At 39.7% G+C, this 26,647-nt stretch overlaps 2 protein-coding genes across 4 annotated transcripts in view; one reads left to right on the top strand and one right to left on the bottom strand.

Annotated features, from left to right (window-relative positions):
• PLPP1 (phospholipid phosphatase 1) overlaps window positions 1-1,922 on the top strand; it is a 58,431-nt gene extending 56,509 nt beyond the window's left edge. For all 3 annotated transcript variants that reach the window (XR_001874142.1, XM_017811202.1, XM_017811204.1), the window contains one exon: window positions 1,467-1,922. Coding sequence is in view for 2 of the 3 variants with exons in the window: in XM_017811202.1 (XP_017666691.1) it covers window positions 1,467-1,592 (126 nt within the window). In the remaining variant the exon portion in view is untranslated. The remainder of the gene's footprint in view (window positions 1-1,466) is intronic.
• The window catches only part of SKIV2L2 (Ski2 like RNA helicase 2), a 46,707-nt gene continuing 21,868 nt past the window's right edge, over window positions 1,809-26,647 (bottom strand). Inside the window, exons 16-27 of the mRNA XM_017811201.1 lie at window positions 16,517-16,667; window positions 14,805-14,977; window positions 14,456-14,524; window positions 11,723-11,851; window positions 10,636-10,746; window positions 10,132-10,320; window positions 8,830-8,993; window positions 7,545-7,650; window positions 6,295-6,351; window positions 5,732-5,894; window positions 2,409-2,513; window positions 1,809-2,043 (exon numbers count right to left, since the gene is read on the bottom strand). Of these exons, the coding sequence (XP_017666690.1) occupies window positions 1,991-2,043; window positions 2,409-2,513; window positions 5,732-5,894; window positions 6,295-6,351; window positions 7,545-7,650; window positions 8,830-8,993; window positions 10,132-10,320; window positions 10,636-10,746; window positions 11,723-11,851; window positions 14,456-14,524; window positions 14,805-14,977; window positions 16,517-16,667 (1,470 nt within the window). The 3' untranslated portion in view covers window positions 1,809-1,990. The remainder of the gene's footprint in view (window positions 2,044-2,408; window positions 2,514-5,731; window positions 5,895-6,294; window positions 6,352-7,544; window positions 7,651-8,829; window positions 8,994-10,131; window positions 10,321-10,635; window positions 10,747-11,722; window positions 11,852-14,455; window positions 14,525-14,804; window positions 14,978-16,516; window positions 16,668-26,647) is intronic.

Raw genomic sequence — 26,647 nt, 5'->3', positions numbered from 1 at the left:
AAGAACTGAGGCTCAGCTGGGAAGAACCACCTCCAAGATAAATACATTGTCAGCTTTCTAAAGTCCATACCCTTTTCAAGAAGGGTATGGTTCATTTCAAGACAAAGTTTTGTTTACTTGTTGCAATCAATAATCAAAACAAATCTTGGAGCAGCTCTGGGAAACCCTACCCCTCGTTTTTGTACAGAAATCTTATTTTCTAAGAAAAGGAGTGCAAGCAGTAAGAAACATCAGGGATTGAAGCACTGAGGGCACTTTTATTAGGAAAACAAGTTTAGTGAAGGAGGTTGGATGGTTCAGAAGGTATCTTAGAGGTTCTTGGTATACAAGAAACAACAGAAGGTGGCATACAGTGAACAGTTAAAAGGTGAGGAAATTGTTTTTAAAAATACATAACACCACCAACTCTCCCCTCCCCAAACTCTTACCTGGAAGAACTGAAGAGTTCCTTTCCAGAAACTGAGCTGAGCCAAGAGCATGCTGTGGCAGCAACTGCAACTGGACTGCTAAATTGAATCGAGCTAATCCAGCATTAAGTGGAAGCTGAAACTCAGTTGGTCAGTGGCTAAAGCAGTTTGGTGGGTCATGAGCCAGTGCAGGAGACTTTCTTCTGCCATAAATGATGTTCTGCAGTTCTCAGGGTTGCAGTGGGAGGGGAAGAGGTGATGTAGGAAGGGAAAGTGTCATGAAAGAAGGCACCTAATTTATTACACTCCATGTAGCACTGTACCCAGAACATATACTAGTGTGCCTTGGTGAAGTGAGCAGCAAGGTGCAGAACTGGATCAAGGCACCTGTCTCATAGTCGGGGAGATATCTGACAGCTGTGAAAGAAGTGAGGTGCTATGTTCAAAGGAATGCAGGAAAGGACTCTCTAGCTAGAGTTGTCCTTAAAGGTGCTGGACTTAGGGGTGAGGGACAAGTATGGAGGAGGGAGAAGCTGTGAGCATTGCCAAGGAGAGGAAGCCAAGCTTGGTTTAACTGGCTTTAAAGAAATTCAAGTGAGAGTGACACCCCAGAGAATAGCAGATACTAACTACTGAACCCTGTTCCTCAGCTAAAGCACAAGCTTTCCTGTATTGTATAAATTACAGAAAAAATTTACCCATACTTGCAATGTGGGCCCTCAGCAAGCACACCTTGCTCCGTCGTTTAGAGCTGTTCAAAGTATGGCTGCTGTAATGAAGCAGTGCCTGTAAGGCACTCAGCAGTTGGTTAGCACAGGCCTTGAATTTGGCTTAAACTATCAGTTGACCTAAGTGGTCAATGGGAGGGTAAAATGGAGGGATAAAAAAACTAATGAAAGAACAGATGTCAGAATTTCACACAAGACTTCCTAATCATTTCCTAATGTTTTACACTGATTAAGCTTTTTATTAGTCTTGATCATGGAATTTATCTTCTGCAAAAACTGTTGTTTCAAAGACTTACAACTGCAGGGATGTAACACTAATTTGTTCCCTTAGGTTGTGTATGTGTCTGACTTCTTCAAAGTGAGAGGATGTACATTTCAACCAAAAGAAGACTCCCATACAACCCTACATGAGACCCCAACAAATGGAAATCATTTTGGCAGCAATCATCAACCATGAAGAATGACCCACATCACCTGTCTTGCTCTGAAAGAAAACAACTTCACAAGTTTAACTATGTAATATAAGTAAATGCCTTTAAGGGACTGCTGCTGCTCTTGGATGCTCACTTTACCTGTATATAGTAACATCTGCCACAGTTATTGTATATCTAAACTTAAAATTTCTGTTGGTTATAGCTCTCACTTAAAAGAAAAAAGCTATTCCAATTGTAAATTTTTATTGAAAAACAGTAACAAGTTATATTACATACACTGCTGTTTGTATATGCCTTGTTGAAACAACTCTGGTTTAAGTACACACCATTAAAAGAAATTACTTGACATGGAAGTAACGTGATGCTGATGAACTTGTTCCATCCTATATGTGAATATAGTACTGTTTCTGGAAGACATCTTTTACAGGTAAAGACTTGCAGCAAACACAATATCTCTTTTGATTTTTGTAATCCCTATTAAAAATGGAAAAGCGTGTTAATATCCATCAGTCTTAAATGACAAAATCGCTATTTTCAGTACAGTTACAAGCATGTTACAAGTATTAAATGGAAGCCCTTGTACATTCATTTTCAGTCACAAACTTAGTTAAACTGTCATTATCTACCTCTTTAAGTCAAACTTTGTAACATCTGTAACACAGATGTTATCTGGAAAGATAACCAAGAGCAGTGATCCCATTTACCCTGAAGTCAACACCAGAAGTTTACATTACCAAATCATTCACTTCTAGGCATCACTACCTGTGTAGCCCACCCCCTCTGGCACTTTTATGTGCTTTATAGTATTACTTTGTAGACTGTGAAAGTTAAATACATACCCTCTGCAAACTTGTTTTCCAGTTCTGTGTTCCCAATGGCTTTTGCAGCCTGGCACATCTGCCGAAGCAGTTCTTCCAGCCGTCTCATGCAACGAATTATGCTACCTGCATAGAGAGTGAGGGAAAACCGTGTATCACTTTGTGCCATATCATATCACTGAGTAATTCAGGACCAAAGTAATGATTCCTCCTTCAACCCTGTTCAATTTATCTAGAAGCAAAGGGTAAGAACAGCCATATGTCTTAAACTTGGTTTCTGTTTACACAGTAAATTTCTCTCTGAAGATAGCAAAGGGACAAGCATTTGGAAACAGTTTCAAGGAAATGCCTCACAGTCTCTATCTAGTCATAGGACTTTGTGGGCTGTTAAGTAATTCCTAGTGGATTTTTCTTTCAAGTACTTCTTAAAACTTCCCTCAAAAACCATAGGGGATTAGGGGATTCAAAAATTTGCTGCTTCAAGAACCACCACAGATCTGTTTCTGGTTTGGGGTTTTTTTTGATAACCCTTAGTTCTTTAGTTGAGGGATAGTAAAGAGTAAGTGATCTACCTTACTACTGCTGTGCCACTTGAGTCCATGGACCACTCTATCACTCAATTGCATGATTACAGTAATGTACACAAGCTCTGTGTACAACCCAACACCCACTGTGATTATTTAAGCATCCATCTCCTCTTGGAACTTTCCTTGCAGCTTAGCCTAAGTCACTGCTATGAGTTTCACAAAGACCTTAAACACTTGTGCTCTTCTGGCCACAAGCAAACAGTATCCTGTTTGGTCATTTCCTCCAGCAGCATCTCATATCTACAGTCAAAATTACTGTAGGCAAAATAACTGTCATAAGGTAAACATGGGATGACTGGACCATGAAGCAGCCCTGCTGAGAAGGACTTGGGGTTGCTGGTGGATGTGAGGCTGGACATGACCCAGCAATGTGCACCTGCAGCCGAGAAAGCCAAATGTGTCCTGGGCTGCATCAAAAGCAGCATGGAAGCAGGGAGAGGGAGGTGATCCTGCCCCTCTGCTCTGGTAAGACCCCACCTGGAGTGCTGCATCCAGCTCTGGGATCCTCAGTGCAGGAAGGACCTTGACCTGTTCAACAGGTCAGAGGAGGACAAAGAAATGATCAGAGATGGAGCCCCTCTCCTCTGAGGACAGGCTCAAAGAGTTGTGGTTGTTTAGCCTTGAGAAGAGAAGGCTGTGGCAAGATTTTATTGTGGGCCCTTCAGTACTTACAACAACTGATAAGAAAATGGGGACTGACTTTTTAGTAAAGCCTTCAATGACAGGGGCAAGAGGTAATGGTTTTAAACTGAGAGTGTGTTGATTCAGACTACATACATGGAAAAAAATCTTTTAGTATGTGGCTGGTGGAACACAGGAACAGGCTGCACAAAGAGCTAGTGGATGTCCTATCCCTGGAAACATTTAAGATCGGGTTGGATGGGGCTCTGAGCAACCCGATCTAGTGAAAGATGCTCATTGAAGGGGTTTTGGACTATATGACCTTTCTATGGTTCAGTAAAATACTACCTCTAGACAAGGCATAATATCTGGAGTAAAACTATCTATATGAAAAGAACATTCTACAAAGCTCTTGGGAAAGAGAGAAATCATGAAAAGTAAAATAACACCTCTCTTCTAAAAAACATTTATGTGGCCTCAGTAGGTCGTATCGGTTTCTACAGTAAGAACAGTTTGTGTAAGGACAGCAATCTGTAAAACCTACTGCAGTGACATGAGACGAAAAAACCCACCCAAAGCACAATCCAGTTTTGCATTCTTCCCGACAGCTTTAAAAAGTTTCTCTCTTTTTTATTTATTCCCAACACACACATTTCAGCTTAATGACAATGCATTTTCATTAGCAAGTCAACACTGCTCCAGTGTGTGGCAAGCACACGCTCTTGGAGCACTTGGGCTTCTTTTGTATTCTGATTTGGAAATCACTGTCATCACTTGGCTAACCAGGGCAAACTACCCTGGAATTTAGGAATACCACACTGCATTTAAAGTAAGCATAACCAACAGTGGATGCCTGAAGTGCTTTCCTTCCTTTTGGACAATGCACAGAAGACCAGTCTATTGAAAATTAAGGGAAAACATCGACCCTTGCCAAAAAGGTGACCTCAAAACAGGCCATTAAGGTCTAATTTTGAGGGAGCTGGCACTATGGACTAGGACAAAGCTGACCAACTAGCCTTAGTGCATATATGGTAAATGGAAAATGTTACTGCCCAATGTATTCTAACAGTCAAGTGTCAATGTAAAAATATAGACCAGCTACTGCTACTTTTGTGTTCCACCTACTCAGGGTGCCTCTGCAGCAGATGGAAGGCTCAGATACTCATTGCAATAGGAGGAATCTGCTGAATCAAAGACTGTCAGGACTCCTGTTGCACCCAGGCAATATACTTTAGAAAGTTCCTGGGTCTATGCATTGGATTACATGCATGAATTACGTGTATGAATTCCCTTGTTTTAAGGGCTCCCATTTGCAAACAAGAAAACAGCATTTGAGAGAGGCAGGGCAGCGGTGACAGTAACAACTTCAAAAATCAAAAGAATTTTCAAGTATCAGTCATTGCACACAGACTTGTAAGGCATCCTACTGTTCTTCACAACTTTTAACACAGCTGGTAGAAGATGAAATTAGGTTTTTTATTGTGGTTTGACCTTCAGGGGTGTGAATGTATCTTTTAAAAAGTATCTGGGCTTTAAGTCATCATACTTTTAAAAAAATGCAAACAAGTCTTCTTCCTCAAGGGGTGATTTCTTGTACTCCAGTTTTAGGAACTAAATTAACCCACATGACAGTTTATATCTGGGCTTTACAACTATTTGCATTGCAGTGCTGTGATGAACCATCTAAAACAGAGACTTTATTACCACTTATTTCTTCTGTCATGATTAAGTCAGCAGGAGGAACTGTCAGCTGGTTACCAGGTAAATAAAACATTTAACCGTAATGAGAGCAAGCACAAGAGATGTACTTCTTCATGACAAGCATTTGGAATATGGTATTTTTCCCTTTAACTAGAAAAAGTAAACATTAACTTTTGTCTTGATGCTTAGAATTTCTTAGTTTCGCAGAAAGTTTTTAAAATACAGAGATACCCCTTAAAAAAATCTTCTTAGATTCTAAATTATCAACAGTGTAACTAGAAATTAATATATAAAGTCAATAATTTTTTTCCCACTTCATTTTAGCCATGCCGATACCTGCATACATCTGAGTTTATTATAAGGGTTTTCAGAATTACCATTCCATGTTGTGGAATTATCATCTCACATCTTCTAAAGAACAACTGATTAACCTACCTTCAAAGACATCAGTCATTCTGCAGATGTGAGCAAAGTTAGCTCCATTTGCCCATGTATGCACAACATCCATTAGGTTGGGTCTGAAAGAATTTAAGTAATTTTCTTCATCAATTTCCAGTTTTGCTTCTGCTGACACCTTGGCAATCCTTTTTGCACACTCCTTTAAAATAAAATATTTTAAATTTATAATATATTTAAACAGAGTAAGTGTTTAACTGATAGAAAGACTTGTACATTATTAGGTACTACATACAGGATGAGGTTTCCTTTCTAGTGTGAAATTACTCAGAATCAGAAAGTAAACCACTGTTTACATTAAGCCTGCCTGCACTAACAATTTACAGTGCAGTAAGCAAGCTTATAAAAGTTTTAAAGGCATGTTCTAAATTTGCACAGATTTCTTGCAAACAATATAACCCATTATTACACACTGCAAAATCACATGCAGTGCCAGCCAAATTCACTGATGATCCAAGATCAGGTCTTTACTGTGCACTTATTATACATTATTCATAAATTTTGCTCATGTTAACCCTGAGCACAGACAGATTTCTAATTACCTGCATTTGCCGAAGTGGTCCTGCCAACTGCTCTGTCAACTTTGGCATTTCACTGGACTGAAAAAGAAAATGTTAAATAGGCTCATGTGCTCCTGTATATTTACTCTACACCAAATTAAATGCAAAAACAGAAGTTCAGGGTGTGATACTGGCATCCTAAATTATTCAAAAAACTTCTCAAATGTATTATCAAACACTAAAATTACTGAATTCCCCAAATACTTTTTCCTCAAACTAAAGCAGAAAACTAAATATTTCTGTACAGTATACTGCCCCTATGAAAAAAAGCACCTACTTTCTGGATACTTCCAAAATTCCCTCTATTTAGCTGTACCATCGTTTTGGACTGCCAAATGAACTGCCATTTACTGCTTTTGACTATTAAAGCTTTTCTTTTAACAATATAAAAATTTTGCAAATGCTTTTAATAACTTAAACATAAGTGGCAAGGCATGAAAATATGGCTGTTGAAAATACAGCAACATTTTTATGCCCTTGCTGTTTAAACTCAAGTACTACTGTTGAGTGAAACACAATATTGTAATTAACAACGGCTTACCTTGGTGTCCCTTCTACGAACAAATGTAATTCATTAGCATCTGCTGCTGTTTTTTCTATATTTAGAATCAAATTGAGTGATACATCTTGCTAGTTATTGGCAAAAATGTTTCACATGGAAGTTTACTATATTTCCCTGATGATGCTAACCTATACAGCTTGTAGATGGGAAAATAATGACGTCTGGCATCAAATGCCCATGTTTTTGCTTTTAAGAACATATGGTCTGTTTTTAACAGCTTTCTTCAGTATCAATTCCATGTGTACTGCCATTTCCATCAATAGGTCAAGGGTACTGTCCAAATAACATAACGTGGACATGTCTCAGAATTAAAGACTGCCTCGCCCCTGAGTGTTTCTTTTTGAAATAAGCATTTCTACATTTTAAATTATATGGAGGCATGTTTGTATACATACATAAATATCAGCATGTATGCTGAGAATCTATTCATGCTGCTTCATTCATGAGAAGGACTGCCATTTTACACAACCTTTGGCATGTCACTCATGAGGAAAGATACTTTAGCACTGAAGCTGCAATGCTTTTGTGAAGTTCACATCAAACACCTTAGGAAGGGAGAAAAAATTTGCAATGGCTGAAACTGTTATGACTGATTCCTGGAACTGAATTATGAACAATACTGTTGGAAGACAGGAATGTCTAGAATTCTTGAACTGAAGAAGTAACTCACATTCTCTTGAAATACGAAACAGCTGAGTAGTGCAGTTGCCTGTTCTGCAGATAAGTCATTGAAGAGACCATTGAACATCATTTCTGTCAGGAGTAGTTCATCAGCACTAAAATAAAGACAAGGAAGCTTAGGGGAAAGACTTATCTCTCCTGACAGTTCATGTAAGTTAGTATTAACAGTTGCTTTAGTCAGTTTTTTTCAGACAGGATATCAAAAGACCGAAAAGAACCAGAGTTAGGCAATTTAAAAGGACTAAAACTCGTACCACTGTTGTTCATAAAAGATTCAACTGGATATTTCCATGATACTGAAAAAAGGAACAAACTGGCTTCAATTTACTTGAAAAATAAAGACTTAATTATGAATCATAAAAGAAAGTGCATGATGTGGGTACAAAATCCAAACACATACTTATTTGGATAAAACACTGAATTGTTGGTAAGACGAAACCTTTGTTTTTAGAGATTATCAGACAAATGCATAGGATGGGGGTGGAACAAAGCAGACTTTTACAAAGAGTTGTGTAACTCATCAAACAGTTTCATACAGGCAGGAATTTGATAAAATTCTGATTCAGCTTCCTCACTTGCTATCAAATTTTGCAGGGGAAAAAGTTATTAGATATTGAACAAATATAGGAAGCATCTTTCAAACTCACCTGTAAGATAAGGAGTACAGCAGTCACTGTGACTTTTAAAAATACATAATTCTACCAAAATCTGAATTACACGGTAAAATATTAAAGTCCAATTCATGAGCTTCCCTATCTTTCAATATATAGGTCCCTGCTAAATGTATTAGAGTAAAATGCACCACTTCACAGAACTGTTCCATCAGCCCTGTGGAAACAATTAAGCTATATTCCAAACCTGTCAGCAACTTGATAATTGCTGACAATCACTGTTATGCTCTTGTTTGTGAGTGACTCTACCAACAGTCCTGGTTGAGCTTCAACCACAGGCATCAAGACCATCCTCTCATGTAATGTACAACATTAAAAGAAAAAACAGGCTATTGCCTAAGCCAGGTTCAAAATAGCCACTGTTTTGGCACTTTCGTGTCCACATTTTAATTTTAAAATCTATTGTATTTTGTCCTTGAGTTGCTACCTTTACTTTAACTGCCTCAATCAGTATATTCCCTTTGTTACACAAATCACAGTCTCTGAAGAATCTTTCTTAAGATGGTCTCAGAACTTCAAAATATAAACATAAGGTACTAACTTCAACAAGGACAGTGAAGCGTGTATTCCTGACAATAAATACTTTGCACAGACACCACTTACCTGCTGATTTCACAAGCGACCCGTCCTTTCATCTCAATAACATCTGAAGAGGTGGCAAACCCCAGTCTTCTCAAAACACGCTTGCGGCATTTGAGTTCATCCATTTGTAGGACAGTTCTGGCTTTCTTCAGTTCTCGCTTTGCTACTTTAATATCCATAGCAATCTAGGGGGGCAGAAGGACAGGAATTATTCGTGGCTGGTTTAACAGATGCAACTGTTTTAAAAACAAGGTGTCAGAACAATTGTATATGACCATATTAATTGACATTGACTTGCCTAACTCTACTAAGAAGGTTTAGAAGAAATTAAATAATACTAATAATCTAAAAAAACAGGTCCGTTTATCCATAGGAAACTCTGGCAAGCTTGGGAAGTCAAGTTATTTACCCAGCATAGGAAACAACCCAAGCAAGCCCAAACCAAAAGGACATGGAAGCAATCTTTCATTGAGAAATGAGCACTCATCTTCTGAGATCTGTACTGAGTCTAACTAACTAACTATTCAATGAAATGTAACCCAAAGGCATTATTTTCTGCACTTTTGAGTTTCTCCAGTGTCTGGCAGTTCATCACAGTCACTGTCCAGATCCTCACAGCAGACACCCTTTGCAGAAGGCTGCTCAGTTCATCGGGTAACTTTCAGCACATGTAACTTTGTGCTGCCCATACCAGAACTACCTCACTCCTGTGAAGCGACCCCTGGAGAACCTATTTTCTGGAGCAGCACAGAAACAGGAGAGCTGGTTTTGTGCACAACCAGTTTCAGTCTAGCAGGGTACAACTCTATACAAAATAAGTAAGTGCATTGCTTCAGGATGGGAGTCAGATCAGGAAGGGGCAGCACAATGATTTCTGTGGTACACTCCCCCAGTTAATAAGCCCCATCAATTTAACTACCTTTGCACAAGTATACTACAAATTTTAAGTTAAAATTACCTATGTATCAAAAATTATCTGTAAAGACTTTTCTTACACTGTATTGTGCTATGCCTATTCAGCAAAAGACACTCTGGTGATCCCCTGTAACCTTCTAATGCCCAATGACTTCTTCAGAGTTTTCTTTCCAGATTTACTTCCTATCTGTATCAATCAAGGACACAACACCAACTCCGCCAGTTTGTTACTGAGATTCAGTAATTTTACTGTATTCAAAAGGGTTTATTTGGGCTTATTCATTTAAAAAAAAAAAGGTTATTTGGGCTTTGCAAATAAAAAGCAAAGCAAGCAAGAAGAGAACCATTATCCTCTCTCTCTCAGTCTGCAGCTAGATAAACATACTCTGTTTTGGTTTGTCTCTTTACCTGTGCTTTTTTTTCACAGAGTTTATATACGGTTTCCAAGTTGGGATCATTGTGAAGAGGATGTGAATACATCCTATGCTCAAACGCCTCTACTTTTTGGATTACTTTTTTCAACCCTTGGTCTTTGATGCCCATGTCATCAATGGGGTCTAGTAACGGTACTCCATCAGGGAATCGCTTCTGTACTTCCTAAAAGGAGGAAAGAAGATTTTTTTCTTGTAAGATTAGCAAGAGTAAAATAAACCACATTTTACAAATTAGCTGGCATAATTATAGGGACATAGAGGGCTGTCATGTTTGTTATGTGATGTTTCAGCAGTTTTCAAAGTCATTTTAAAATGTCTCAACAAGGAGAAACAATTGACGTACATTGTGGCTTCCCATCCCTTTAAAAAATAAGGCTGAAGATTTGACAGAAGCTTTATACAAAATTCTTTACAACAAGTTGTCTTGGGTCCGAAAGTACATCAGAGCAGAATGCTTACACAGCCTACTGGAGCTTACCTGTATAGACTTTAACACGCTTTGCCTGTTATCAACAGGCCTCAGGTCTTTTGGAATGTAAAGTCGGACACTGCTGATAGCTGAGATAAGATGCACCAAAACAGGAACAACCTATCAAAGACAGTGAAGTAACTGACAAATTAGTAAAAAACATACTTCTTATTATTGGTCCATAGCAAAACTGTTTCAAAGGAAAAGGAAAACTGAATATAGGACACAGCAGTGGGTAAAGGAATATCAGGAAGCAGGAATGAGATAAAGCATTCATAAAGAAGAAAAGTAAGTTTGTCCAAACTGAAAAATTCTAAATACAGTTAAATCTAGAGAGAAGCTACACATGAAAACAACAGCTTTTCTATTACCTTGTGTCTTATCTGCTGGAACACCTTTATAAGTCAAACCAGACAAATTATTGTCATATACTTAACTAAGAATGCTAATAGAGAACATCAAACCAGAAAATATATATTCCTAAGTATCAAAACCGTGACAACATCACCAAGAACCAATACTATATCTCAAGGTTTAAATGGACTTTCTGAGAAAAATAAGTTGGACAAATTAAACAACTGTCTCTGATCTGAGAATTGTAACTGTCTTGATACAGGGTTTCAAATCGAAAATTTTAAACAACGCAAATACTTTCAATAAATATTTCAATTTAATTTTAGAATGAGACAGTCTTGGAAAGCTGCCCAGGGAGCTGGTGGAGTCACCATCCCTGGAAGTGTTCAAGAAATGACTGGATGTGGCACTTAGTGCTCATCGTCTAGTTGACAAGGGAGTGTTTGGTCAAAAGTTAAGACTTCACGATCTTGGAGCATTTTTCCAACCTTAATGATTCTATGATTCTAAGAAATAAAAAAGGAATTCTGTTCCCAAGGACAAGATACTGATTAAAAAAAGTATCTGTCAAACAGCACTGCTAAAAATTTAATAATTTATTAAGAAGGCAGAGTTAGGTGCACACTCCGTTCTCTTCCTTAATGCATCAGCCCCTCTTTTACAACAGTCTGCAAATGTTTTGGAAATACAATACTTGAGAAAGCTTATAAGGAACTATTGAGAATAAACATGTATAACCAACCTGCATCTCTCCTTTCTCATCAGGTCTGGCTGGCTTTGCAGCCTCAGTAGCAGAATTTTTCAAACTGTCTTTGCTACAGTGTAGGAGCACTTCAACTACATACAACGGGTCCAATTCACCAGAATTTGGCTGTTATGGGTACAGGAAAAAAAACAGGACTATAACAGCTATTTTCAAATATCAGAGAGAATGGAAGGAAAATAAATGATTTATTCAACATTAACAGTATGAAACGAGCTATGTTTCTTTACAGAGTACCAGCTCAGTGTTGCAGTATATTCTAAAAACTATTGAATTAGTATTGATTGAAAGATTCTTCCCACCGAAAAACACACTTGAAAAATTACCCCCTCCATCGTCCCCCACCAGTGTAGCCTAAAGTCTGCTTGCAGCTTTAGGTGTTCCTGCCTTTTCTTCTAGATGTAGCTCTTTCAAAGTAAGCCAACATGTTTTGAAACATTTTTGCATATTTGCATCATGCTAGCAGTGAACTTTGTATTAAAAAATAAAAAAGAAACAATTACAGCACAGGTAACGAATTCAGAATCCCAGATTAGTAACATGAGACTCACTGAAAATTCAATGACCATGGTATAGCACTAAAAATATGTTTATATAGTAAACATTATAAATAAACAAGGATTATAAAAATCTGAAAGGGGAGACAGAATTCCAGCATCTCAAATTTTAGTACCAATAACTGTTTACAGACAAAAATTTGATGTCTAGAATCAGGGATGAGATGACAATGTGGACTGTAAACAGCACAACAATATCACTAGCATACTGCTAACACAATACAGTGGAAATAAAATTTCTCACTCAAAAATATTTGGGTTTTTTATGAATTCCAAAGCAAACAGTTACTTTGCCGCCTACTATAATGTCCAATATATAGCAAGCACCTCTGCTTGATACAAATTATTCTGTCTCCTGTAATTCCGGATAAAGTGCTATTTGCACTGACAATTTTGTGGAATACTGAAGTGCGAAATTATGATGGAAAAGCATCTACATATAACTAACAATAAACATAACTGACATGACTCATGCTCTCACAGTGCAATGAACAAAGAGTATTACTCAGTGAAATACAGACATAATATAACCCTAAAGGTCAATATTAATTCATACATTCTTCACTAAAAAAATTACTTAATTCAGAACTATGATACAGTGCAGAAAAATTTACAACTGAAGAAAAACTAGTACTATAGACTGAATTCAACATAATTCAAAGCAAATCCAAAGAACTGTTCAGCTTACAAGTGGATGAAGGTTTAAAGACATGGCATAATAGTGATATCTTCCCAGTACTAACTAAGTATACTACAACATTAAACAGTAACAGGGAAAGGTATCTGTATCTCAGGACAAAAATGCACTGAATAGACCATTAAAATGGGTAAATAACAGATTCTTCAAGTAATTTCTTTTGCCTCTGCTCGTAGAAACTAGTACTTTTATACTGATTTTAAAAGTTACATAACTTTAGGTCTGTTCTTTAATTTCCAGCACCTGCTGTCATTCTTTCCATACATGCAGAAGGAAAAATTCAACCCAGCTGCTAGAATGACTTGACAAAAAAAGTGCTACTGGAGACAGAACCATCTCTTGCAACACAGACCATTGACTTTCAAAGCCAATCTTCAAACCCAAAGGTCTGCACAACAGTGAGACAGGCCAGATAGGGAAGGCAAATACATATGTGGATAAAATACGACACAGATTGAAGAAATGCCTCCAGTGACACAGAAGTTGTCAATTTTACACAGGAAGCTGGGGTTTGGGGAAAATCTGGTTTACTACTAATGTGGCTCTATGAAATAAGCAATCTAGAAGCAAAGGTTTAAACAACAGCAGTAACAGTCCAGTTTTTCAACCTGAAAAAAGAAAAAAATGTGGCTTTCAAAAGGAAGATAGAAAACCGAAGCTTCTATTGCATTACTGCCTCTGTATTGTCTTCCAAATTTCCCCTCATCCATTTCTATTGTTTTGCTCTCTTTGTATTTTAATTTCTCAACTTTCAACTCTACAGAAATGTCTCAGAGGACAAGCAATCCCACATCTCATGCACTAACTTAGGACTCAAGACAGTTCTCCAGTTTAAGATAACCTTCTACATAGAGCCAAATGTCAGTCTCCCTATGTTCTTAAGCCTCACTTATAGAATCTTTCTCATGAGCAGCTTAGTGTAGCGTAGGAGATGTCTTAGAAACAACCTGGTTTGAAATGTCTGCAGTGCTATGCACAAGCAAGCATTTCCTCCACTGTGGTGGTTTGTATCACAGGAAAAATGCCACAGGGCATTCTGGGAAATGTAGTTCCTGATACACATGTAGTTCCTGAGCACATGCTCCACGGAGTACTTGGATGTGATTGGTTGCAGATCCTGTGTTACTTTTCAAACTGCATATATAAGGTGGTGTCGTTCTCAATAAACTTGATTCAGTTGCTTGGAACCACAAGTGATGGGGTCCGTGCCCTCAATGCTGCATGCACAAATACATCAAAACTTAAAAAATGAACGCAGAACATGGGGTTTGTCCCATTTTCTATGGCATTTTTTCTTTGCACTTTTGCTTCAGGAAGGCCAAAGCTTTTTTGTAAATTTTGGGGTGAAAGGAAATTTTTTTGCCTTTGAAAACTATATATAAACAAAATAGTTTTATCTTATTCTCAGAAAAAGCAGTAAGGTATATATTTTGCTAGTGGAGAGAATGTGTATTTTACCTTCACATTTGATTTCTTAGAGAAATTAACAACCACTCCCCATCCATAGTCATCACCTTCATTCTTCACCTGGAAGTATTACAAGATGTTATAATCACATATAATCACATCCTAGCAAGCATAACTTTTTGTATTTCTGATATTTACAACAGCAGTCATCATGAAAAGAGTATTTCTTTCAATGCATTACTGAATGTTTAGCAAAGAAACACAAGTCAAAACTGGTGCTTAGTGTGATGCATGTAATTTTTCAAGATGTTAAACTGGCAGACAAAAATGAATCCTGCAGATTTCACAGATAGGTAAAGATTTGAAATCAAAAAAAAAAAAAAAAGAAAAATCAAATTACCTTTACCAGTCTTCCTGGCTGTAGAAAGGGTAAGCAGTACTTTGGTTTATGAATATACTCTTCAATATCTTTACCCAGTTTTGCAAGCTGCTGTCGGATTCTGTAGTATATCACCACATTTTCTTCATTGGGAATTGCAATTTTGTTGTACTGTGCTTCCAAATTATTGACCCCTATAATGAAAAGTAAAATATGATGGAAATTTATAACTTTGCAGATTTAGAAATCAATGTTTCACTTTCAGATCTACATGACTAATATTTTGTGATCATTTTTGGTACCCATTTTCTATTTACAATAATCCATTCTCTGGAAAGCTAGAAATCTATAAATTTGTCCACTAAATTTATTTATAGAAAATTAAATACTAGCATTATTTTTCTTAAGTAAACAAGCTTGAGAAACTGGAGAAGGCTAGACACCCAATTGTCCAGGAATAACCGATTTAGGTTTGCACAGAAGTCCCACTAAAACTAAGCAATATGATTCATCCTCTCACACTGGTAATACCACTAGTAAACATAAACTAAGGACAGATTTTATAAAGTCTCTTTTTTCTCTCTACCAACTCACTCTCTAGTGTGTTATTTGAATGCTTCTAAGTGGCACAGAAATCCCACTTCACTTGGACTTGAGAGAAAGCTCAGGGAAGTGCTCCCTATTTTTAGATGCCACCTTTTTAAAGAAATAAGCCATTCATCCATACTCATGGCATACTTTCCTCTGTGATCTGAAGAGCCAATTCTGTCCTTTGTGCTTTTAACTGCAGCTGAAGCGGTTACAAAATTCCAATGTATGGTGCCTAAACTGAAACTGTCCAAAAACTATGAAAAATGTTCTTCAGCTCTATTTTTCTATTTAAACAGCAATGTTGGAATGACAGACTAAAGATCTCGGCATGTCAACCAGAATGGGAACGTTCCAAAGAAATAAATACTATATTTAACTATTGTGCACCTGCAAACTAACAGAAACTCTGCAAAGGTAATTGAAACCCTCCCTCTGCATGTCTGTCAAAGCTACATGCAACTACACACTTTCTCTCTTAATATTCAATTAAGAAATAAATTAATGGACTGCTTATTAATCATAGTTACCTGTCATGTTCCTAAGATTCTTCTGGCTTAAGTATTGAAAGAGGCCTTGCTCTCAAACACTGGCTGAGATCTCTGAAAACTGACTTTGGCTCATGAAAACCCACTATTTAAAGATCATGACTCAAAATGTTACTCAGTGCAGTGCAAATGATGTCTCAGTCCTCTGAGTTTAGCTTCGTATTATAATCAAACATTTCTTTCTTACACTAGTCCAAATCCAGTGTGCTTAAGTTCTTTTTACAGACTGTAATGAGATATTAAAAGGTAGAAGATTTTTCTTCCCTGCATCTCAAATAAGCCACAGAAATTTTTGAGTTGGTTTTCCTTCTTCCAGCCCAGCAGTTTAGCAATGTGACAACCATTCTTGTCTGACTCAGAGAGGAAAGCTCTCTTCATAAACTGACAGTGCATATCAATATAGGTCCTAAGAACAAGAGGAAATTACTCTTACTGAAACTGTAACACAGCAACAAATGATGCAGTAGCAACTCCTGGCAAGGAAGACAAAAACTGCACAGGTATAAACTTCTGTAAGCCTACTGAAGTGTAACCACTCAACCTCCCCGTGTACAGTCTTTTAGACCGCACGTGAGAACAATATGCAGCAATACTTACTTTCTACTATTTCTGGAATAGTTCTGTAATGTTGGAACTGATAGAAGGATTTTTCTAGCATGTATTCAGGGTTAATTTCCTCTACTCGAAGTAAGTTCAATACCATGTTGTATGTCAGGTGGAAAGCACTGTTTAAAGGATCAGGTGAACCCTAAAAAGATACAAGGACACTGTCCATTTAAAAAAGTACATTCATTGCAGTATAGAAGAACATATCAAATATATTATGATGCAGTGTTTTATATGAGGAGATGCTCTGATGAATTGTACAACTTGTCTTGAATTTAGATTATGTCTCAACAAATCCTATGCAATTTTATTATGTTGAACATGTAAAACTATTTATACTGTAGATACTTACCATATCTATAATATTATAAATTAGATTTTACTGAAATGTAAATTCCAGGTGAAAAACTTAGATGTTTCCTATGGTTTACAATTTGTATTCCATTATTTTAACTTCAAAGTAATAGTTACTTAACTATTTTAAACAATCCAGTATTTTAACACTGAAAACATCTTATTTGCAAGTCTTTCAAGACTTACTGATCACATTGATGTCTTGGGAAGACACCAACTTCTTTAACTTATGTCTCATTATAAAATCAACATAATTTTCAGGTAGCTTGACTGGGGTTGTAGACTCTCCTATTACAGACATGCATAAAACCCACCTGGACCTTGGACACCTTGATCTAGATGCCCTGCTTGAGCTGAGAACTTGAACAAGATGACCTCTAGAGGTCCCTTTTAACCTCAGACATTCTGGGATTCTGTGAAGTTCAATTTTTTTACAATATGGTAGGTACAGGTATTTTGATTAACCTAAGAAGAAAGGATGCTGAGGAAGCATTGTTGGGAAATATCATCTTCTTTACCCACTCCTATTTTCTAAGAACTTCCACTACTGTCCCTGTCAAAAAGGGGTACTGGACTAAGTAAATGCACCTTTGCCCTGATTCACCATGGCTTTACTATGGTCTTACCCAAGCGGACAACCTTGTTATCATAAAAGAGCAAACATTTAACTGATACGCATTAAAACAACCAGCTGTCACACACACACAACACAGTTAAACAGCGTCCAAGGAAGATCTAGGAGACCCCAGAACTACAGCCTCTCCAAGGAAAGGGCAAGCCTGAGAAACTGTGTCTCACTTAAGTGTCAGCCTCACTTGAGTGTCAGCACAGAAGGCTATCCTGATATACCAAATAAGCCACTGAAATCAGCTGCCGGAGACCCAACACTTCTGAAGTATGAAACTGCCCAACTGCAGTGCATAACCTTTCATCCAAATAGCACCAGTAGCAAATGGGCCTGACAATTCTTCAGAAAGGATCCAAGGGAAATCCAGGAATTATGAAGCAGAAAATTACAATTTCTGTGCAACAAGAGGAATGGAAAACAGAAGCAACAGGCAGCTGGATAGAATACAGCAGAACAGCAACATAAATAGGCTTTTATAAAAACCAAGTTTGATCCCAAAAATATTTCACAGCTCTTTGAAGGTGTTAACAATTACATGGATTATCATATCTCCTCGATTCCTGAAAAGCTTTTGACAACACACCTCACTACCTCCACCAAACTAACATAATCAATAATAAGATAGAAAAATAGCAAGGTCTGCTAAAAATACTACTAGATCCCCGGAGACATAATCCACAGAGCTGCATGTTGATGAATAAAATGACAAGTGAAACCTAATCTGAAAGTAAAATAAAAGATGTGCAACAGTTTGCAATGGTTTTGTATTTCCTGTTCATTTAAGGGTGACATACACACAAAATACAAGAGATCACTAAATAAGCATTGTCATTTCAGCAAGGCTAATGAGTAAATTCACTTAGGATTGAACATTTTACATAACTTTAAAATATAACAAGAAAATGAGGATGTTTCAAGACATATTTTTCATGGAACTTTATGACTGCTTAGAGTTCCACATATTCTATCAGACATTTAAGGAGTTTAGAGAGGGTGGACACTAGGAAGCATGCTCCTCTGCACCGTTTTTTAAGTTCAAAACTTGCTTTACTTAAAACGAATTATATCTTCTTGCAACTAATTTATTTGCCTTTCCCTATACAATAAGGTATCTAACAGAGATATTCCCATAATAAAAAAAATAAAAAAAGCATAGGCTATTAAAAAAGCCAGTTGATGATGAGTTTATAAATGCAAATGCTGAAATTCAGATCAAGTGCTCTCCCTGATTACGCCAAGTCTATTGGATTTTAAATGACAATACCACAATATACATACTTTTTATTCAATTTTAAAATGTACTGTCAGGAATTCATGTCCTATATCCACTGATGCACTGACATCAGATTTAATGGGAGACAGTTTGAATCTAAGTACTCCTTCACATGTACAAGTTTTAAGAATACTGTAATCCCATTTGCTTTAAGTGAAATAGAGCCTTATGGCATTACTTTACAAATGCCAGATTCATACTCACTGCATGATTATTTCACCTCAGAAAAAAAATCCAGCTGTTACAGAAAAGCCTTCAGCATATCTTTATACTATGAAAGTAACAACACAATTACATGTAAGACAAGTTAAAGATAAATCATATAGCCTAATGTTGTGTCACAGGGGGGTCGTCAAAGCCCCTCGTGCTCAGAGGGGTCTCAGATGAGTCTCCCCTTGAGAGGGGGCTGCACCGGGATGGCCCCCGGGGGGGGTGGTCTCATGATGAGCCCCCTCGTGCAAGAGAGTCCTGACTGTGTCACAGGGGTCATAGAAAGCTCCCCCCTACCAGTGCAAAGCCCCCCCTGGAATGATCCTGGTGCTTGTGGGGGGTCTCAGATGAGCTGATTGCCGGGGAGAGGGGGGAGTCCTGGAAGGGTCGCACATGAAGCACCCCCGTGCTGGGAGGGTCTCAGATGAGCCGCTCTTCAGGGGGGCAGTCTGGCACAGAGAGGGTCCAGCTGCCCTGCGAGGCCTAATCAGCTGACCAGGGCGTGAAGCCGAGCTCCTTGCCAGGAGATTTAAACTGCTCCAGGGAGCAGGCAGTTTGCAGAGGCAGGGGGAGCAGAAAGGGCACAGCCACCCTCCCAGCTCTCTCTGCTGGGCTGCGAGGTAAGTGTGTGGCTGTGATTTTTGGTTGTTTGTTGGTATTTTTCTTTCTTTTTCCTGCAACTCAACTCGTCCCAGCAGTAGTTTCCAAACAAGCAAAAGCCGTTTCTGCTGCTCTTATGGGGAGTGTGCTAACCCAGACAGAATCCCTCAGGAAAGATGCAGCTGTTCAGGTCACTGGCTGCAGTGTGTGAGCCTGGTGTCAGTACCAGAGGACAGTGTGAGAGATGCCTGCAATGATGCAAGCAGGTGAATGATTTGCTGTGCAGAGCTCAAGGAAGACTGGAGGCCAAGAAGTATTAGGGAAAGGGAAACAGTCTGGTGGAGTCATACCCTTTTGACCCCAAAAGAAGGGTCCAGCAGGAGATGGTGAAGCCTTGCCCCTCCTGCCATCAGGCAGATGGAGCAAACCAAGTAGATAGGGAGGAATGGAAACAGGTCCCTGATTGGAGAGGTAAAGGAATCCCCTCCTGACCCCCATCAGCTCCCAAGGTGCCCTTAAAGAACAGGTATGAGGCCCTGGACCCAGAGAGTCAGGCAGAGGGCAGTCAAGAAGAGGATCTGTCTGGAGAGTCTCCTGGTTGCACCCCATCTACCTGACGGATTACATCCACAGCTATAAAGAAAAAAAGAAGGGTAGTTGTAGTTGGTGACTCCCTTCTGAGGGGAACTGAAGCCCCTATATGCCAACTGGACCCATCCCACAGGGAGGTCTGCTGCCTTCCCGGAGCCCAGGTGAGGGATATTAGTAGGAGACTCCCTGAGCTAATCCAGCCCTCTGATTATTATCCACTGCTGGTGATCCAAGCTGGCAGTGATGACATTAGTGAAAGAGGCACCAGGCTAATTAAAAAGTACTTCAAGGAGCTGGGTTGATTAGTTATTGGGACAGGAACACATGTGGTGTTCTCCTCAGTTCCTGATGAATGAGGAGAGGAGTAGGAAAACCCGTTTTACCAATAGGTGGCTAAAGGATTGGTGCCACTGGCAGAATTTTGGGTTTTTTGATCATGGGGCAAATTCTATGTTACCTAGCCTGCTAGAGTCAGATGCGCTTCATCTATCTGGCAAGGCCAAAAGGACTCTAGCCTGTAAGTTGTTGGGGCTGATCAGGAGGGCTTTAAACTAGGTTTGAAGGGGAAAGAGACTGAAACCAGGCTCGCCAGAGATGAGCCTATGGGTGGAAAGCCAGAGTTAGAAGTGAAATCAGCAGCCCAGCTGAAGTGCATGAACACCACTGCACACAGCGTGGGTAACAAACAAGAGGAGCTGGAAGCCATCGTGCAGCAGGAAAGCTATGATGTAGTCGCCATCACAGAAACGTGGTGGGATGACTCGCATGACTGGAGCGCTGCCATGGACGGCTACAAGCACTTCAGAAGGAACAGGCAAGGTAGGAGAGGTGGAGGGGTGGCTCTATATGTTAGAGAGTCTCTTGACTGTAGAACTTTAAGTCAGTAATGATAAGGCTGAGTGTCTGTGGATCAGAATCAGGGGAAGGCCAACAAGGCTGACATCCTGGTGGGAGTCTGTTATAGACCACCCAATCAGGATGATGAGGGTGATGAATTATTCTACAAGCAGCTGACACTGACAGATGTCTTGAAATCACCAGCCCTTGTTCTTGTGGGTGACTTTAACCTGTTGGATGTCTGCTGGAAACTCAACAGCAGAGAAAAGGCAGTCTAGGAGAATCCTCGAGTGTATAATTTCCTGCTCCAGCTGGTAAATGAGCCTACCAGGGGTGGGGCCCCGCTAGACCTGCTGTTCACAGAGAGGGGCTGGTGGGAGATGTGGTGATCGGAGGCTGTCTGGGGCACAGTGACCATGAAATAATAGAGTTTTCAATACTCAGGGATGCAAAGAGGGCCATCAATAAAACTGCTACCCTGGACTTCCGGAGGGCAGATTTTGGCCTACTCAGAAGACTGGTTCATAGGGTATCTTGGGAAACAGCCCTTGAAAACAAAGGGGTCCAGGAAGGATGGACATGCTTCAAGAAGCAAGTCTTGAACACACAGGAGCAGGCTGTCCCAGTGTGCCAAAAGGCGAGCCAGCAGGAAAGATGTCCAGCTTGACTGAACAGGGAGATTTTGAAGGAAATTCGGGGGAAAAAGAGAGTCTACTGATTACGGAAAAGAAGGGCTGGCTACTCAGGAAGAGTTTAGGAATACAGTTAGGTCAATGTAGAAAGAAAATCAGAGAGACAAAGGCACATTTTGAACTCAGTCTAGCCACTTCCGTTAGGGATAACAAGAATTGATTCTACAAATACATCAGTAGCAAAAGGAGGGGCGAGGAAAAGCTCCATACTTTGTTGGACATGGGGGGGAACATAGTCACCAAAGATGAGGAAAAGGCTGAGGTACTTAACACCTTTGCCTTGGTTTTCAACAGTACGAGAGGTTGTCCTCAGGACAACTGGCCTCTGGAGCTGGTAGACAGAGATGATAAGCTGAATTAGTCCCCCTGTAAACCAGGAGGAAACCTGCTGAGCCACCTGGATCCTCACAAGTCTATGGGACCAGATGGGATCCATCCAAGGGTGATGAGGGAGCTGGTGGAAGAGCTTGCCAAGCCACTCTCCATCATCTACCAACAGTCCTGGCTCACTGGGGAGGTCCCAGATGATTGGAAGTTGGTGAATGTCATGCCCGTCCACAAAAAGGGCTGCAAGGAGGACCCAGGAAACTACAGGCCTGTCAGCCTGACCTCAGTGCCTGGCAAGGTTAAGGAGCAGATCATCCTAAGTGCAATCACACAGCACCTACAGGATGGACAAGGGATCAGACCCAGCCAGCACAGGTTTAGGAAGGGCAGGTCATGTCTGACCACCCTGATCTCCTTTTATGAGCAGGTGACCCGCCTGGTGGATGAGGGGAAGGCTGTGGATGTGGTCTGTCTGGACTTCAGCAAAGCCTTTGACACCGTCTCCCACAGCATGCTCCTGGAAAAGCTGGCAGCCCACGGCTTGGACAGGGGCACTCTGTGCTGGGTTAGGAACAGGCTGGAGGGCCGGGCCCAGAGAGTGGTGGTGAACGGGGCTGCATCCAGTTGGCAGCCGGTCACTAGTGGTGTCCCCCAGGGATCAGTGTTGGGCCCAGTGTTGGGCCCAGTTCTCTGGCCCCCCACTGGATGAGGGGATCAAGTGTACCATTAGCAAATTTGCAGATGACACCAAGCTGGGGGGGAGTGTTGATCTGCTGAAAGGCAGGAGGGCTCTGCAGAGGGACCCGGACAAGCTGGAGAGATGCTCTGATTCCAATGGGATGAGATTCAACAAGGCCAAGTGCTGGGTCCTGCACTTTGGCCACAACAACCCCATGCAGCGCTACAGGCTGGGGACAGAGTGGCTGGAGAGCAGCCAGGCAGAGAGGGAGCTGGGAGTTTGGATTGACAGGAAGCTGAACATGAGCCAGCAGTGTGCCCAGGTGGCCAAGAAGGCCAATGGTATCCTGGCCTGTGTCAGGAACAGTGTGACCAGCAGGACCAGGGAAGTACTCAGTGCTGGTGAGGCCACACCTTGAGTACTGTGTCCAGTTCTGGGCCCCTCAGTTCAGGAAGGATATTGAGATGCTGGAGCAGGTCCAGAGAAGAGCAACAAGGCTGGTGAAGGAACTGGAACACAAGTCCTGTGAGGAGAGGCTGAGGGAGCTGGAGTTGTTTAGCCTGGAAAAGAGGAGGCTCATCACTCTCTACAACTCCCTGAAAGGAGGTTGTAGCCAGGTATGTGTCAGTCTCTTCTCCCAGGCAGCTATCAGTAGGACAAGAGGGCATGGTCTTAAGCTGTGCCAAGGGAGGTTTAGGTTGGGTGTTAGGAAGAAATTTTTTACAGAGAGAGGAATCAGACACTGGAATGGGCTGCCCAGGGAAGTGGTCGATTCTCCGTTCCTGGAGGTTTTTAAGATGAGACTGGATGTGGCACTTAGTGCCATGGTCTAGTAACCATGGTGGTGTTGGATCAAGGGTTGGACTTGATGATCTCGGAGGTCTTTTCCAATTCTGTTGATTCTATGATTCTGTGTTTTGCTTTCCCCAGCCACATACTCATTCTGTCATTCTAGCTTAAATCTGTGAGTGAATCATAAATACAAACATAGGTTTTCACCTCAAGTGATGTATCTCAAAGCAGAAATACCTCTTAAATTAGATCACGAAATGTGTGTATAAAATAAGTCAGTTCTGAAATTACACAAATGGGTTTCTACTAACAGAAATGTGTCACTAATTAAAACATCAACAGCTGAGCTGCAGCATTCAGAGGAAAGCTCAAGTTTCTAGAGATGCTTCTGATCTGATACATCAAATAAAGATGACAGAACTTCTTTTGCTGATGTTAACTAAATATAACACAGCTTTTTCTTTAGACCCGATGAAAGCAAAAAACTTTGCTGTGTGCTTGCAAGGTTAAAAACTATCTGAAAGAATAGAATCGTGTCGCACCCTCGCTTAAATGCAATCATAAAGTGAGAAAACAATGAACTTCATACATCTATGATATAATAAATGCACAGAACATGCCAAGAAAGACCAAACAATTCCTGCAGATTTACTTTAAAGGCTTTTTTAAAATTATCAGAGTTCAACTGCGAAGAAGGAGCGATTTAAAACCTGAAAAACCCAGTTATTTCAGGGATTATACAAAGCAGAATTACTTGAAAGGCGATATTTGAGCCAGTTGCGGATGTGGCAGTTTTTATTTTAAACACATGATCAGCATTTTACAATTTGAAAATAAGATCATTCTATTAAGACAAAGCAGTTAAAATACAAATTCTGTTTTGGCACAAATGGTGAATTTTTCCCATTCCTTCATCTCATAAACACATCTTTGTCCAAGTTTCAGAAATTCCTGTTTTCTCAGTATTCTCTAAGCAATACATTTGAAATCAAGAGTTCTGAGAAGCTTATTTTTTCTGAAAACTGGAACTGTTACTTCTTTAAATTAAATGAAACTATACTAGCTTTAGTGTGTTACACTGTCAGCACAGCCAGTGAATTCTGCAGGGTGCATTTGTCTACACTGACTACCCCAGGCTATCAACAGACTCATATCTAACAGGGAGCAATCACCTGGATGCCCTTTCTTCATTTACCTAGCAGCAAGACACAGATTTTGCACCTGCTTTAGGAAACCTTATAGCAAAATACAGTTGTTCTTTTATACTAAGTACACTCAAAACATGAGTAGACCATCAGCCTTTTACGGTAAATAATAAAATAAAATAAAATAAATAATAAAAACTGCCACTGCTTACCTAAAGACACTAGTCAGATACATATTGTGGAGGGATGCAAAGAACAGGAGGGGAAGGAAGATGGGATATATTACTGAAAAGAAAATGGACAAAGGTGGGCCTTTCCTTCTAAACTTGCTCTCAAAGAGCCTACACTCTGTCAAGTGTTCAACTATCCTGAATTTTGCTTGTTGCCAAGACATAATAAGATGCAAATCAATTTTAATTTACATTTTCTCCATTTTCTCCTCTTGCAATGCCTTTCTCTGCTCAACCCCTGTGCCACCAGATTACTTCCAATTACTTTAGATCCCAGACCAATTACTTTTCTTTCTTTATTAAAAAATACTGTGAAGCACTTAGTTCACCCTCTGCCCTAGATCCTCCCGTCACAATACATCAACCTTGCCTTCAACAAGCCAGGGTACACCATCATCTGCCTCAGTATCTCTCAGTCTCTGAGGAAGCCTCTCCCTTGACTCCACAGAAAAAGCTTCATATCAGAGAAAGGAAGGAACACCAGCCACTCATGCAGAAGATCAGGCAAAAGCCTAACTAATCAGAGGTGCAAAAAAAGTTGCTGAGAAAGACTGCCTTGAACAGGCATCAAGAATTCACTTTCAAACACCCACTGTATCCATGACTTTGTTGCTGTTGGAGAATTACTGTCCCAGTTCTTCAGCCTCCTTTCTGCAAAGTAATCCTCCTTCTCATCTCTTCAAAGAGGCCAGTCCCTCCCACCCCAAATCTTCAACAAGACAGTTGCAACAGATTTTTTTATGAATATTTTATAAAAACCAGAATGATTTTGCAAGCTTTTCTATCCCTCTGGATAAGAACTGCCTGGACACATGAGAACCACCTGCATATATCAACTAAAAGTTCTCAGAAATCAATTAACTACTTTGTGTGCTGGCGACCACTTCACTTCTTGAGAAATTGTAAGCCAACTTATCAGGAGCACCCTTTCAAGCTTTCCAAGATTTGGGTTGCAAAAGAATGACTGGATTAAGCTGATAATGTTAGAAATCAAGAACATAACCATAAATAATTCACTACAGAAATAATAAAGAACTTAAAAAATTAGAAGTCAAGAATTAAAAATCTGAAAACTATAGCTGCTATACAGTGCTCCCTGTTTAACTGCCAACAATTTCAGAGTGGACACTCTTCTTAACATAGCCTATCCAACAGGGCATTCGGCATTTACTACCATTTCTTGTCCACATAAACTAGAAAGATATAAAGATTGGGAGAAGGAAGATTAGTGTCTGGAATTAATATTCACAGTATTTTTTCTTTTTTTTGATTGCTGTTAAGACTTGGAAGCTTTGTCTAACCAGAAGGCTCTCATTACTGCATTATGGCATGTAGTGTTGAGCAAGATGTGCATTTGGTAAGGGTTACTCCCTCTGTTCTCTCTTACACTGGGAGAATAATATTTACATTTTCAATATTGTTCCCATGAAGAGACAGGAACAAATTTTCAACATAACCTTCTTGCTCTCCAGCCTGTCACAGGAACAGCAGATGGCAAATACTATCTGAAATTAACTCATAGGGACCTTATGAGCTAACAAAGAGGAAAGAAGAAACTTGCAAAGCAAGTAAAGTATCTTTCATATTGACAAAATCAGATAAAACACAGGACATATTTTACACCATTCTGGTCCAGTGAGAGTTTCATTTCTTTATCAGTATTTCCAGAAATAAACCAAATCAGTGAGTTTCCAGAAAGTGAACAATAAACCACTTTACAAAAAGAGCAAAGAACATAACACATTCTTCCCTCATAACAGAAGA

Source organism: Lepidothrix coronata, unplaced genomic scaffold (genome assembly GCF_001604755.1).
Source record: "Lepidothrix coronata isolate B3197 unplaced genomic scaffold, Lepidothrix_coronata-1.0 Scaffold31, whole genome shotgun sequence".
In the NCBI taxonomy this organism is placed as follows: Eukaryota; Metazoa; Chordata; class Aves; order Passeriformes; family Pipridae; genus Lepidothrix; species Lepidothrix coronata.
The sequence above is the reverse complement of the archived record's forward strand: the minus strand, read 5'-3'. Positions and strand labels throughout refer to the sequence as shown.